The sequence below is a fragment of the Colobus angolensis genome, unplaced genomic scaffold (assembly GCF_000951035.1).
Source record: "Colobus angolensis palliatus isolate OR3802 unplaced genomic scaffold, Cang.pa_1.0 Scaffold111, whole genome shotgun sequence".
Classification (NCBI taxonomy): domain Eukaryota; kingdom Metazoa; phylum Chordata; class Mammalia; order Primates; family Cercopithecidae; genus Colobus; species Colobus angolensis.
This window is the reverse complement of record NW_012112142.1, coordinates 7,135,192-7,150,657: the sequence shown is the minus strand read 5'-3', so window position 1 is coordinate 7,150,657 and position 15,466 is coordinate 7,135,192. Positions and strand designations below refer to the sequence as shown.

Here is a 15,466-nt window from a genome sequence, read left to right as displayed (position 1 = left end):
GACCCCCGCACCCTCAGGCGCCGGAATCCACAAGGAATTTTTTTTTTTAAGATTCCAACCGCTCCCACCTCCCCCCACCAAACCCCCGATAAAACCCCCGGCATCCACACTACTCCCCTCCTCCCTTCTCTTGCCCCCTCCCCCCAGCAACCCGGAGTGAGGAGGGGGAAGGGGAGGGAAAGGGAAAAAAAAGCCCGATCTCAAGGAAAAAAAGAGGGGGGGTGAGAGAAAGAAAGAAAAAGAGAGAGAGAATAGAAAGGGCACGGGGCTGATCATCACCAACATGGCTGCCTCAGCATAGACCTAAACGAGGAGTAACCCGGGCTGTGTCTTTGTCAGTTTCACCTCTGTAACCCTAAACTAATGCAGAAAACAACGGAGGAGGCTGCGGAGGGGAAAGAGGAGAGGGAGGGCGAGAAAATGGCACGAGAGGAGGTGGAGAAGGGATGACTTACGTGAGGGAAGGCGCTTGGGCTGCTCCTGCTTCCTCCTGGGCATTTTCCCCCTTTTCTCACATTCTCCTCCTTGGTTAATGTGAGATCAAATAAACCCCCGTGGGGGCAGAGAGGCAGACACTGGCAGGAGCGGGGAGGTAGTTGGGGGGCGGGCGGGCGGGCAGGGGGAAACCCCTTCTCCGGTGTGTGCAATGGGTTGAAGCTTGTTTCCTGGAGCCAGAAGGGGGGTTTTTTTTTTTTTTTTCTTTTTTTCTTTTTTTTTTTTTTTTTAATTTTTGGTCGTGCACCTGGCTTGTCCCCGAGCGTAATATTCTTCAATGGAAACGGATCTAATAGGTGTGAGTGTGTGTGTGTCCTATGCTCGCGTGTGTGATGGGAGGTATAAATAAATGAGTGCCGGTGCGGCGGTGTCTATGGCCGCGCTCTGTGTCTCCGAGCCCCTAACACTAATGTCGGGATCAAAGGGCAGCGGCGGCGGCAGCACAGCTCACAGCTCGCTCTCTTGCTCTCTCTCTCTTTCTCGCTCTCTCTCCTCTCGCGCTCTCTCTCTCGCTCTCTCTCTGTCACACACACACACTCACACACACACAGAGGCACAGACTGAGGGAAAGAGAGAGCTACACACACACACACACACACGCACACACACAGAGAGCAAAGAGGAAGGTGCCCCAAGGCTCCCAGGGCGGACTCAGCCTCGGATTTACAACCGCTCTGTCTGGAAAGAATGGGGGGCGCGCGTGCGGGGGTGGGATGGAGTTCTTCACATTTATCCCGCTAGTCACCAAATCTAGGGGGAAAAAAGTTTTTCCCACTCTTTAAACAAAGATTACTTCATTATTTTACTGATTTTTTAAAAGGAAATAAATTTCTCTCTTAACTTTCTTTTGTTTATTAAGCTACATTTTGTTCTGTATGTAATTCTGCAGGCTTTTGTCCCTACCCATCACCTTAAATCTGGAGGTTACCGTCTCCCACACACTCTCCAAAAACATTCCAATAAAACTAATTTTAAAAAAACTGAAAAGACAACATATGGTGAAATCAATAACTTGGTTGACAGTTGACAGAATAAGTGCCCAGTTTTGGAGTGCCCAGTGGAGTTAAAACTGAAAAATCCTCCTAAATGAACATTACAGCTACTTGACAAAGAGAGGAAAATAAGATTAGGTCACCCCTCATGGTTGCTTTAACTGCTACGTGATACTCCTAGAGTGCACACAGCAATCTTTACTTCGGAAATTTACTTTTTCCCCTGCTATATACTGCAGGTATATGAAGTTTACCCTGAACCAATTCCAGTGTGCATTATGAGCCCAATATAGCAGTTTTCATTAACTGATACATACTTTCATTACCTTACAAATCACACATCTTTCTTCAAAGAGAGACATAAAGGAGAAAAATAGAAAAGGACGGGTCTCACTTGAGCACAAAAGGTACTTGGTGAAAGAGGACTGTTCTCTTTGTGACTTGCAGTCATTTGGATAAAAGTTCACTCAGAGGTTGTTAATGATTTAAACTCCAAAACCTGCTACTATAATTGAAGTAAAAATGGTCTGAAGAAGAGTTGTTTCATAAAACTCTCTTTGTAAGAGGAAACTTTGAACTTAGCAGAATACATTATATGTCATGAGTCAGATGTAGTTAAAAAATAAAAAGGTGCATTATTTAACTACATCTTCCCTTTTTAGCTTTTTTAAAACTCTGACTCATCATCTTATTATGTTAAATATTTTCCTACCAATTTTTAAATAGACCTTTTCATCAAAGAAAGTGGAGGCACAGTAAAGATACAGAACATTAAAATGACACTCTATAAGCCTACGTGCATAACTCATGCCTCTTTGAGGTTGAGTTAATTTGTACAACTTCAGTGGTGTTAAAGAGAGCCATGGGGGTTAAATTCTGACCTGCCTTGTTAAAAATAATAATAAGGCTTTATATTGCACACTTCTATAAGTGAAGCTTAAAGAGTGCTGTATCTCCCAAAAGATGTCTTTCACTGATAGAGAAATCTCACATTCAACCTCTCCCTGCCAACTGCCCCCAAAAGATCTAGCTTCTCAGTAACAAGTAATGCTATTGAAAGCAAGGTTTGAAACACCTGCATGAATTCAATCTAAAACCAAAACAGAGAGCAGTCAAGTTTAAAATGGAGCACGCTGTAATCCCAGCACTTTGGGAGGCGGAGGTGGGCAGATCACGAGGTCAAGAGACTGAGACCATCTTGGCCAACGTGGTCTCCATCTCTACAAAAAATACAAAAATTAGCTGGGCGTAGTGGCGCACGCCTGTAGTCCCAGCTACTCAGGAGGCTGAGGCAGGAGAATAGCTTGAACCTGGCAGTCGGAGGTTGCAGTGAGCCAAGATTGGGCCACTGCACTCCAGCCTGGCGACAGAGTGAGACTCCCTCTCAAAAAAAAAACAAAAAAAAAAAACGGAGCATCATCCTTAAACCAGTTCTTCCTCGAATGTTGGTTCAAAAAAGCTGATAGTTAGGTTGCCCTGCATTATGATTTGAAATATAACTATCTTTCCACTCAGGTCAAATTCAATTTGCCATAATTTTAACTATTGTCGGTGACATTGGACTTGAAATTAATATATTAATGATAAATTATAGCCCATCCTTTCCAAGGAGACCACTGCCCTGAATGTGTAGGATCTTTACAGCTGAACAATGGTCACCACACTTCACCACTGCTCTCTCAGAACCTTTGGCTAGGGTGTTCAGGATTATTACTCTGCATGGACACACCACCACCTTTTCTGAATTGCTAGGACTCTTCATGATGTTTAGTAGGCTATAATTGAAAACACACTTTAGGCCTTTCCTCAAAGCAGAGTACATTTCCTGTGACCTTTTAAAGGCATGCAGGCAAATGCTGTCAACTTTTAATTATATAGGTGTTCTATCAACAGCCAAAAGCATTTTTAAATTGAATTTATTCATACCTCCACCTCTTTCCAAAAATTATTTGAAATAGTACACAACAATGGAATATGGAAATAAGGACAGAACAATTTCTGTTTCAATCTCAGGTTGATATCTCTATGCTACAAAATACTCTTCAAGATCATTTGCATCTCACCCTCAATTGCTGTATGCTCAGGGAACACAAACTAATTTTAATGTTAGACTAACATAAAACATTAGGAAAATAAATAGTTGGGGATTACGATAATGGATTTCAAAATCAAATGCATAAATAATTTTGGAAATGTATGCTTTTGGGATATATATATACCCATGAACCATGAGCTTGGATTATTGTTGACCATACTCATCAGATTGGAATATTCTATTTGATTCACCCCACCCATGGACCAAGCTTTTAAAAGCATGTTTTATCTTAATAATTATAGTACTCTCTCCACCCCCATCTCCATTACCTCTCAAATGTGAAATTAAAATAGATTTTCTCAAAACTGTGCACTCTAAGAAGAAGTTTCATAAACACTCTCACAGAAGTGAACTCTATTCAAGCTTAAATATTGCTAACGGTGGGTAGACAAAGGGAGCACTTACCCTAGAATAGTGTGTGGTCTGCAGGTCCAAAACTACTTTCATACTATCCAGAGTCCATGAGGTCAAAACTACTTTCATACTAACAATAAGATGTTATATTTCTTCTTATCTGTGTTGACATTTGTACTGATGATACAAAAGCAATGGTGGGTAAAAATGCCACACCTTAGCACTAATCAAGGCAGAGCACCAAAATATATAATAGTCATCCTATTCTTCACCATCATGCACTTAGAGGAAGGAAAAAAGGAGGTTCATTTAAGAATGTCCTTGATAGAGCAGTAAAAATTATTAATTGTATTATATCTCAATCCTTGAGTATAAGAGTTTTAAATATTTTTTGTTGACAAAAAGGTAAGTACATATAAAGCACTTCTGTTGCACACTGAAATACATCATTTGTCTGAAGGAAAATCACTTGTGAGATTGTTTGAAATAGCCACTTTTTAACAGAATGTTATTTTTACTTGAAAGGATGACTGACTGACAAACTGAGAGGGGTATTTCTAAAAAAACAAATGAAGTGAGCCTGCAATTTCAAAGAAAACAACGCATACTATTTTTTGGCAGTTACAATATTTGCATTTACAAGCACAAATTAGAATTTTAGATAACTCGTATCCATCACCATGAATTTAACAGCTTCCTAATACTTATAGGCCTTTTTGATGAAATGGGTAGTGATGTTAGTAAATGTGACTTTTTGACATTGTCACAAGATTTTGGGAGATCCGCAAAGCTCAGTGAACCAATATTTTCCAAATGACCAATGCTTGATGTTACCAAGTCATGCTGTAGTACAAGATCCATTCAAAGCACAAAATAGATCAGTGGATTTTAATGTAAAAAAAATATGAAAAATCCATTGGTATGGTTTCAGATTCTCCACTGTAAGTAATGTTTAAGAAACTACCACTCATCGAGTTTTGGTGTAGTATCAAAGAACAGTATCCATAATTATCTCAAAAGGGTATTAATATACTTCACCCTCTTCCAGCTACCTATCTTCATGAAGCTGGATTTCTTTCATGTACATCTTTAACCAAAGCAACATATCACACAATTGATTGAATGCAGAAGCAGATATGAGAACCCAGCTGTATCCTATTAAAGCCAGACATTACAAAGATTTTCAGAAATGTAAAACCATGCCCATCTCCTTAAGAAATGTTTTGTTTTGAAAAAAAAAGTTACTTTTTATGAAAATGTATTAACTTGTATTAAGTTTCTGATTGTTATGTATAAATTAATTAATAAAATTTTAAAAAAATTCTACAGTTTTAATGAGTAACAAGTGATAGACATAACCAATATAAACAAAAGCTCTTTGGGGTCCTCAAAAACTTGTAGGAGTATAGAGGAATTCTGATTCCAAAACGTTTGAGAACCACTGCCATAGAAATTAAGATGCAGTTAAAGAGAAAAATGAACAGGTATGGAGGTTTCACCAGAGGTATTGGAATCCAGTTGTGAACATGCTTACCCTCTTCATAAAATGAAGCCCACTAAGCCCCTGGAGCTGAGAGTTAGTCTGTGTACCCCAAGATTAGCTCCTCTGATGAGATCCCTTATGGGATACAGGAAGTAAAAGAGGGTGCTCATCCAGTCTTGTTGAAACAGGTTATCTAGCCACGTGGAGAGGCCAGTTACTCTGAACAGAGGGCCTAAGTCTCTGCTAGCCTCAGACCCTCTAGGAAAGTAAAACCAGGGAGGGTCCCTCTTGCTTTTCCAGGGTATGAACCATCTGCCTCAAGAGTTAAGAAGAGATGCTCTTTACCCCAAATATGCTCCAAGTCTGACATTTTAAATAATGAATGCCTGTCCCAAAGCAGAGACATGGGTCTGGTGTCTCTCCTGGCCTGGACTTCACATGTTATAAATCACTATCTGGTGACGATGATCAGCCATCCTTTGCAGAGGGGTAGGCTTTTACTGTAATATGTACTTTCATGGGCCTGGATGGAATCAGCAAAGGAAACATTTCTGGGCATTTGGTATATCTTTCATCTAACCCATGGGCTTGGGCCCCTTCCCTAAATATCTTCCCAATAGTTCTTCACCTCCAACAGCTGATGTGAATGTTTCAGAGTACAAAGTCATATTTAGATTGGTCAAATTCCAAATTTCTGTGGTGTGTTCCCCTCACCTGGTTCATCCTGTCAGCTCTGATGCTCAGAACCACTCAGTTCTTCCTTGCTTACTCCTAACTTAAACCACAATATGAAATAAAACTCGTCTCCAAACCCTTTCTTGTCACGATTCTTAGCATCTCTGTCCATTTCTCTTCCTTGGACCTTTTTCTTAAATCTGCATGGATGAGAACTCCCCTAAGCAGCTTCTCCCTACTTTCATGTATTTTTGAACTGATTTGACTGATCGTGAAATGTACTTCTTGGCTGCCTGACCCAGTCATCCTGTCCTGCCTCAAATCATACTACTGCCTCCTTGTGAGTCCCCTCTTGCATGTGGCATACTTCACAGTCCCTCTCCCTGGCAGCTCTGATTCAGCTTCTCTGCAACATCTATTTGTCCCTTTGTACATTCTTCCCCCAGCCTCTTCCCCTACTATGGTTCACATATCCAGGGCATCTTGACAAAGTTGTTTACCCAATGTACATGTCAGGCAACATCCTGCTTAGACTACAATATTGTTATAAGAATAAAAAAAGACAAAATTATTATATGCCCAGACTCATGATTTTGGGTGATCAGCAAGTATAACAGGAGCAGAAACCAATCAAAAAACTTCCTATGCATTTCCCTTATACCTTCTCCTCCATGATTACTATCTCTGCCATCTGTGGTCACCCCCGTCTACCTTCATTTTTGGAATTCCACTACACCACTGCCCATTTTTATGCCAATTCTTATGTAGTTGGTTATGTAAGGTAGGACCAAGTTGCCTTGAGCTCCATCTTGTCCTTTTAGTGCTAGAGTTTGGCTATGTCTTTTTATTGGACTAAAAGTCTTTTCATATAAAGCAACAAACAAATGGCAATGCCACGGGAGTTAACCATTATACACTCCCTCTTTGACATCATTTCATTTCCTACTTAAATATTTTTAGTAAAGAGGCAACATTAGAGCTTCAAATTAGAACCACAGAACTTTATGGCCAGAAAATGCCTTGCAGATCATTTGGTTTTGCCCTGGTATTCCACAGATGAGGAGTCAGAGTAACTAAAACATTTTGGCAGCGCTGCTTGCTGAGCTCTGACTAGTGAGCTCTCGGCTATTCCAGAAAATTAGAGCTCAAATGTAGGAAAATGTAAAGGCATATTTATGTATCTTAAAGTGTTTAAGCAAACCAGTTTTGTAAGCCACGATGTAGAAGCATTTGAAATCACAATATACAAACTTAAGGAGTTGAGTGCTTTTAAATATTGTGTGTGGACAATTTAGTGTAGGTTTGATATTGTTTTCTAGCTCCTGAAAGGTTCTTTTTAAATGTGAATGAAGGATAGCTATTGGGATTAGAAAGAAACTTTAAAATTTACCAAAAAGAAACCCCAAACCATATAGATGAACTCTATCTTGAGAATGTAGATACTATGACAAAAAACTGGAAACCTTTAAAAAAGGTGTTACATTCTCCAAGAAGAAACCTTGTGGACATTTCAAAATAAAGTGCTCCTACCTTCATGAAAAGAGGTAGCCTAAGTTCAGATCCCATTTCAGTGTCGGGCAATTGTACACTTAGTCTTGGCCAATTGTCTTTCAGTGGAGTTCATAGGTACCCAGTGTCAATGTATCATTGCAACTCTCTTACTCTTAAAGCAAAAACCATGAGTCACTCAACGCAGTCCAGCTCCCTGATGACAGGTCCATGGGCCATTTTCATATTGGAAGGACGGGTGCTTTTACAGAGGAAAGTTCTGAAACCTCATCCTTGTTTACACTGCACTCAGGAGTCCATATCTGGGGAACAATGAGAGAAATGGAATTTTGTAAAGCGTTTGGGACAAAAAAAAATGATTCCTACAAATAGCCCAGAATAACAGAAAGGAACAGAATGGATAAACTAAAGTTCACATCCTTGTCCTGGAGTCTGAAGCACAACTGGTCCAGCAGGTATCCTTTCAGTAAACAGAGTCTGGGGAATGGATTAACAAGTTAATGTGCAGTTAGGCTAGGATAGAGAAGCTGCACCGTGGAAGTATAAGTATGATTGTGTAAAAGCGTCACATACCTAGGCTCCTTTGGCACACATCTTGGGTCCACAGAATACAGATAACGGCTCCATATAGTTCCTATTAATGATGTCTTGAAAAACACAACAGGAATTGCAGGAATTACTTAATTTCCAAAGGTCATGCCTCTAGAAATTTGCACCCCAGGAGATTCAAGCTTCATTTGTGCCAGATTGTTTGTGTTTTAGAGGAGGTTTAGGTTGCTGACTGATTTTTTACATATTCCAGCTTTTTGGAGAGTTCGCTTCTTAGTGCAGTGTCCATGAGAAGCTTTGTTGTGACTTTTGCATAATATAAGTATTCAGCAGTATTTGTGTTTGCGTGTCAACACAGGTCCATCTAGGAAAACAAAAGGAACATACTATATCAGCAAGGACTATCTAATTCATCTTCATGTCAGCTCTGTGAACCATATTTTCTTCACTTTAAGGCTGGGGAAACTGAGGCATGACCCAGGCAAGAAATTGCTTAAGGCCACATAATTAGACCACTAGCACTTGAGGGATATAGACATCCTAATTACAGCTACAGTGCTTTCCCTACATCAATCAGGCAGAAGCCTGAGGAACAGATGGGCCATGCATCATGTTCTAAATGCCAAGAGACTGTTTTTTGTCTGATAGGGAAGGAGTAGACCCAGATGCCCCATTGCTCTCCCCAGGAAATGTTGGTTCCAGTTTCCTGAAAACCAAGTATAAGCTCCCATGTATATATTAATTGTTACATTTTTAAAGAGAGCAAAGTAATCTCTAAGAGTGACCAGAGCCTAAACATGCAGAAATGGACATTGAATTTTCCATGTGCTAGTGAAGTAACATTGTGCTGGTTTTGCCACATTTGCCTCCTCTGCTTGTTTTTTCTTCTCTACCCCGTTCTCTTTGCCTCAGGAACTGACCACTAGTGACTGCAGCACCCAAACTCCCTGACTGGCTTGATATACAGCTGGATTCAGGCAACGGAAGGTAATTGTAAGAGACGAGTGGGATGGGAGAAGGGTAGGAATATTTCTTCTCTTCTCCCTCTCTGCTTCCATGCTTTGTCTCTGACTGTAATTCTGACCTTCCATGATTACAGCCTCTAGCACAGTGCAGACTTCACTGGACTTGGAATACACTGTTTCCCCTCCTCATCTGTTCAGCCCTAGCACTGGTAACTGCCTTCCACGGATAGTAGTTCCTGGATGCCTCTCAGCCCTCATTAGCCCTCATTAGTTCCCTTACCCTTACCCACAACTGTGTAAGGAGTTCTTCATTAAAGGCTCTTCATTTGAGTCATGTGGGGTGAGTTCTGTTCTCTGCCTGAACCCAGACTGATACAATCTACTTTCATTCATTCACTAAATATCTAATGAACACCTACTATGTACCAGGCACCAGCCAAAACCACTGGGAATACCACAGTGAGCAAATAGAGATATTACCCCTGACCCTATAGAGTTTACTGAACTCCGTGGCTTATTTTACTTAACTCTTCTTTGTTATTTCCCATAAAATTGGGATGATTATTTTTTTAAGTACAGAAATTCTCCAGGCAAGCCAGGAATTGTAAGAACAGAGAATGAGGCTATGTGAGAGGTAATTTAGGCTTCAGACAAATTCGAAGTACATCATTAGTAGATGATTATGGCAGGGAGCAGGGCAGGGAAGGGGTGCAGAGAAGGAGAAATGATCAAGTAGAGTCAGTCTCCCAAAGGAAAGCCTTAGTGCCCCAGGATCTAGGACCATCTCAGTTCCATGCTCTGAACAAATTTAAGGTGACGTAAGCAAAACTGATGAGTGGGCAACCCTGATCTCCAAGACCCCTTCCTTGATGTTTCCTCGGTCCTTTCTCCTGTCTCCACTTCTGGAATGTTTGATGCCATTTGCTCTCTCAGCAGTACCAGTCCTTTTAGCAACCAGAAATACCACTGTGGTGTCCCACTTAAACCTCTCCTGATAGATGGTCCCATAATCTTTCTTTATTCAAAATATAACTGTTCTTTATTTTTCCTTTCCATTTCCCAAGGTTTCCTCATGCTTTTTTTCTCCCAAAATGATAGCTAACAGGATAATGAGAGTTCATTTTTTTCTTTTATTTTCCAAGTTTTTAACAGTGAAACATATATTATTACTATAGTTTAAAACTTTTTTTGAACTGCAACAAAAGTAAATTAGCTACTCAATGCCAATGTCTTCAGTGGTACAAATAGCATATCCTCTTTTACCAACAGAGATACCTTTGAAATACCCAGAAAGTAAAAGATGTCATAGAATAAATATGGCCATCTTTCCGGAATACTCCTTTTGCTGATACATTTGTTGAGAGAAAGTTAAGCAATTTAACTTTGAAATAATTTAAAATGTACTTTTATTAAGATATGTATGGAGATACCATGTACACTGGTTTTTCTCATTAAAGATGAGGATAATGACAATATTGTACTTCCCCTATATGAGGTTGCTGTGGGATTTAACTGAATCCTTAAGCACAGTAGCTGGTATATGCTGCTGCTCCTGATGGCATGGGATATGCCATGAGGTCCAAACTCTGAATGAACTTTAAGTCAAAATGCAAGGTTTCAAAGAATTTTTGCCCAGAACCTTCTTCAGGCTCTATCCTCAGATTCCCAGGGGAAACATTTTCATTTGCTTTGGCTGCTAGAGGAAAAATCTGAATATATTACCTCTGCTTTCTGGATTCCCCATGCTTTCTCCCACAGCAGTAACTTTCACAGCAGGAATTTTAGGCATTGTGGCATTCATTCAGTTATAAATTTCAGTTATAAAACATTTATTGAGGTTTTCGTGGTTTGATTTTTTAAACCAACCTGTTCTCCTTCTCCTTCCCCTATTGTTGTGCCTGAAACAAAATAAATGACCCAGAATTATTTGGCATTCATCTGACATAAATCATAACCCACATCAGATTACTTTCAACTCTACATTATAGTCCTATGGAAAAGTATAGTTCTGAATGACGACTGTTTCTTCCCTTTCAACACTTCTTTATCACTGTCCAAAAAAAAAGAAAAACAGATAGGCAAGGAAAACTAAAAATCAAAAGAAAGAAGGAAAGAGAAAGACGAAGAAAGCAAAAGCAAGCCAGAATAATAGTATCAAAAACTAAATTTACTTTATAAACTAGGACTTTCTCTGAAACAAAACAAGCCCACATACACAAATTTTGATAATGTTTAACCCAATCTTGGGTTCAAATCTTACCCTTGAAAGAACTAAAGTCACAAAACAAGTCTTGTTGTCTTGATGTACTTTGAATGAATGGTTTTAATCACACACTATTTTAAGTACCTGTGTCGTCCTGTTACTGAGTTGGATGACTGCTTTCAGTTCATCACGAAATATACTCAAAACTTATTAAAAGCAACAAACAATAATATTATTGTAGTCATAGTAATGGCTAATGTTATCATACAACCTAGACTTTGAGTATACTGTGTGGGAAAATATCCATGGCCCTTGCTCTTATGGAACAAATATCATAATGGCAAGTGATGACCATTTTTGTAAAAGGCTCTAAGGGTAACAGCTGAGACTTTACTAGTTACTTTTGTTTAAAAATCAACAAAACAAAATAATTACATATATGAATATTGGAAAAAAATGATAAATGTGGTAATATTCTCCTGTTTCAAATGCTTTGGTCAAAGAGCTTGTATCTTATGGAAAGCTCTTAAGGTACATAAGTCACTGGCATCTACCACTTGTTTATAATTGGGTAGTTTGTCTAAATGGACAACCAGGCTGGGGGCAGCAGGTTACACACTGTTGAGCAGGACAGTGAGGAGGGAATCTCCTGTTTCTCATTCCAGGGACTGTACGTCCATTGTTGCTGTGTTTTCCCATCTTATAGGAGAAGCAGGATATCTAAATTTTATTGAGAATCTCCAAGTTTTGAGACATATATACTCAACAAAATACATCTGCTGGTCCGATCTGTGGATCATCAGTTTGTGATGATCATGTGTTATATACATGTAACTCCCAACAAACCATTGCAATTATGCATTATTCTTGTATGCATCAGACCAGAAAATAGACAAAATAATAAAGTCCTCGAATACCATTGTGTCACAATTCACAGACTCTCAATTTTGGAACTAAACTTGCATTCATCTAGACTAACTTCTGATTTGATCGTACTTAGTAATGAGGCAGACCCTAATTGGACAGATCTTATTGTGAGATCATTGTTTCTTAGAGTCAGTCAAAATCTAGCATTTCCCTTTATACCCATTAGATGGCCATTATCTAAAAAATTAAGAGCATAAAATAACAAGTGTTGCTGAAGATGGAGAAAAGTCAGAATCCTTGTGCATTGCTGTTGTGAATATGAAATGGTACAGCCACTGTGGCTCCTTAAAAAATTACATATAGAATGGCCATGTAATCCAGTAATTCTACTTCAGAGTATATATCCAAAAGAATTGAAAGCAGGAATCCAAACATATTTGCACATCTACGTTCACAGCAGCATTATTCACAGTATCTAAAACGTGGAAACAAACCAAATGCCCATTGACTGACAGATACATGAGCAAATAGAATGTGATATATACATACAGTGCAATATTATTCAACCTTAAAAGGAAGGAAATCCTGTCCCATGCTATGACATGGATGAGCTTTGAAGACATTATGCTAAGTGAAAGAAGTCAGACATGAAAAGACAAATACTGTATGATTCCACTCATATGAGACACTTAGAGTAGTCAAATCCATAAAGATGGAAAGTAGAATGGTGGTTGCCAGGGGCTGGGAAAGGGGGAAAATTGAGAGTTATTTTTTAATGGGTATAGAGCTTCCATTTGCAGAGATGAGTTCCGGAGATAGATGGTGTACCTCGGCGTGAATGTACTTAATGCCATTGAGCTGTACACCTACAATGTTTTAAACGGTAAATTGTTATGTTTATTTTACCATAGTTAAAAAAATGAAAAAAGAGAATCTAGCATTTCCACTATCTGTGCTTTATTTTGCCATCTGAAGCCACAGAGCATAGGTTTGCTCTTTTACATGACTAATCTCCAAATACTGGCAGACAGCAGCCCTTGCACCCCTCAATCTCCTTTCCTGCATCCTTGCTGTTCCCCTCTGAGGCCTGCCCTTTCACCGTGCCCTGCACCCAGACCAGATGCAGTGGACAGGTGAAGGCGCACAGGACAATCACCTCCCTTACTCTAAGTACCAGGCTGCTGGGGGCTTTTTCCAATCGCACAACTCCAGTATTTTAGGCTGCATCTCATTTTCTCAGGAAACCTCAGGGATTGGGGTTCTAGCATCATTTGTATGGCTCACTTATTTGCAAATGATAGATAATGTTGAAGAAAATAATAAAAAAAAAGAGATGCCCAGGACCATCATTCCCTGATAAGTCATCTTCAAAGCAGAACTATCAGCAACGCTTTCATTTCCTTCTGAATTCTGGAACTGCAACATGGGTGAATTTGAATTTCCACTGAAAATTAACCTATAGTTGAAAAGGGTCCTAAAGGGGGCTTCTTGGTTTATCCACGGGCTTTTTCATCTGGAAGCTATATCTGTCAGAAATCAGATGAGGCTCAAAAAGTAGAGACGCTAAAACAATTTCTTTTTCTCTACATCTTTCCGTCACTTTCTCTGATAATGTTTACAGAAGTAAACGTAGTTTTACAAGTTTACATTTTGGGACAGTAGGCACGTAATAGAGCTCTTCTTACCCCTAGGTATCATTAAAACTGATTGTCCTCCTTCCTGTATAGTCCTCCCTAATCCTAAAATTCAGAAGCCCTTTTACATTATTTTAAATTTGGTATTTGCCCATACAGGAGGATTGCAATAAAAAACGACTTCCTAAAGAAGCTCTGACAAAATCCGTGAGCCCTTTTGACCTCACAGACTTTCAGGCATCCCAACTTATTTCCTTCTAAGAAGAGAGGCGGAAAAAAGGTTTCCTTGCTCAAACAGCCAGCTTTGCAAAGGACCTTGAGAGGTCTGGGGGATGCTGGGAGTTCCCAGCTTGCTGGCACAGGCTCCAGTTCCACTAGGTCATGTTAAATATGAGTATGCACAATAGAAAATGAGAGATGACCTCAATTGTCTCAACAGGATGTAGGAAAGCAAAGGGATGATGCAGCAAGTGGCTCAGGCCTTTACTATTAAGAGCTTTAAATATCACTGGTATTAGTAAATGAGAAGCTACAAGCAGTGTCATAAACGTTATGAGTTCACAACACAGTGTGACAAATCCTGAAATATTGGTTGTGGCTGAGAGATTCCTGATTATGCTGGGTATGGACACTAGGTAGGCGAGCCAGCAAAAAAGGTTATTTGTCTCTAAGCCGAGTCCATCCATGGGCAGAAGCATTGTTACTTATTATTATTAACCATACTGACAACAACCTACATTTTTATGGCATTTGAATATTACAAAATGGCTCAACATCATTCTAAGCTGTTATTCTGTCCCACAGTGGAGCAGAGTAGAAGGTCAGAAGAAAAACATCAAGCTTAGATCCAACAGAAGATGATCTCAAGATTCAGGTGGAGTTGGTAACCTACAGGAAGTCATTCATTTAAATTGGTGAAAAATTAAAAAGTCATTAGAAACCCCTTGCTTGAAGTAGTCAGAAATATTCAATGTTCCAATTGCGGACTTTAGCAAAATCAAAAAATCCGAGCGCTCAGGTTTTTTCTTTTCCTCTCTTCTTTCCCTTTATCTGCCTACCCCCCAAACCCAAATCAAGCTTTGCAGACCTAATGTTCCACCTGCCTGTATCACTGCCTGCACATCAGAGCTCACTGCCTGCCACCATCCCTCCACCCTGATTCCTCTGGTCACATAGCCTTGCTCGTCTCCTAACAAGCCCAGAGCTGCCCTGTGACTTTCGTGGGCCCATTCCTCCAGTACAAAAGAAAAAAAAAAATCAAAATTATATTCTACCACTGCATGGATATAAAGATGAACATACAAATATTATGTATTAAAACATTTTTTGGACCTGAAAGTTCATTTTTTCTTCTGATTTGGAAAGAATTAAAACATTTCTGTGTGTCCCTAAAAGTATTATAGGCCCTGTGTCTACAGCGCCTGATGGAGAAGTTGGATCTTTCAGGACTTTTGCAGTTGCTCTTCTCTCTGCCTGAAATGTTCCTTCCCCAGCTATTCATATGACATACAGCCTCAGATAATTTGTGTTTCTGCAAAAATGGCATTCTTTTCAGAGAGGCTTTCTCTCATCACCTTACCTGAGACAGGCCCACACCTCAACTCTAGCCAAGCGTCTCTATCCCTCTACCGTGCTCTAATCTCTC

The 15,466-nt window shown here is 39.7% G+C and overlaps 1 protein-coding gene across 3 annotated transcripts in view; it reads right to left on the bottom strand.

Annotated features, from left to right (window-relative positions):
- ZNF827 (zinc finger protein 827) overlaps window positions 1–1,031 on the bottom strand; it is a 180,804-nt gene extending 179,773 nt beyond the window's left edge. For all 3 annotated transcript variants that reach the window (XM_011956882.1, XM_011956900.1, XM_011956890.1), the window contains exon 1: window positions 456–1,031. In XM_011956882.1, the coding sequence (XP_011812272.1) occupies window positions 456–498 (43 nt within the window). In that variant the 5' untranslated portion in view covers window positions 499–1,031. The remainder of the gene's footprint in view (window positions 1–455) is intronic.
- Window positions 1,032–15,466: the final 14,435 nt, after the last annotated feature.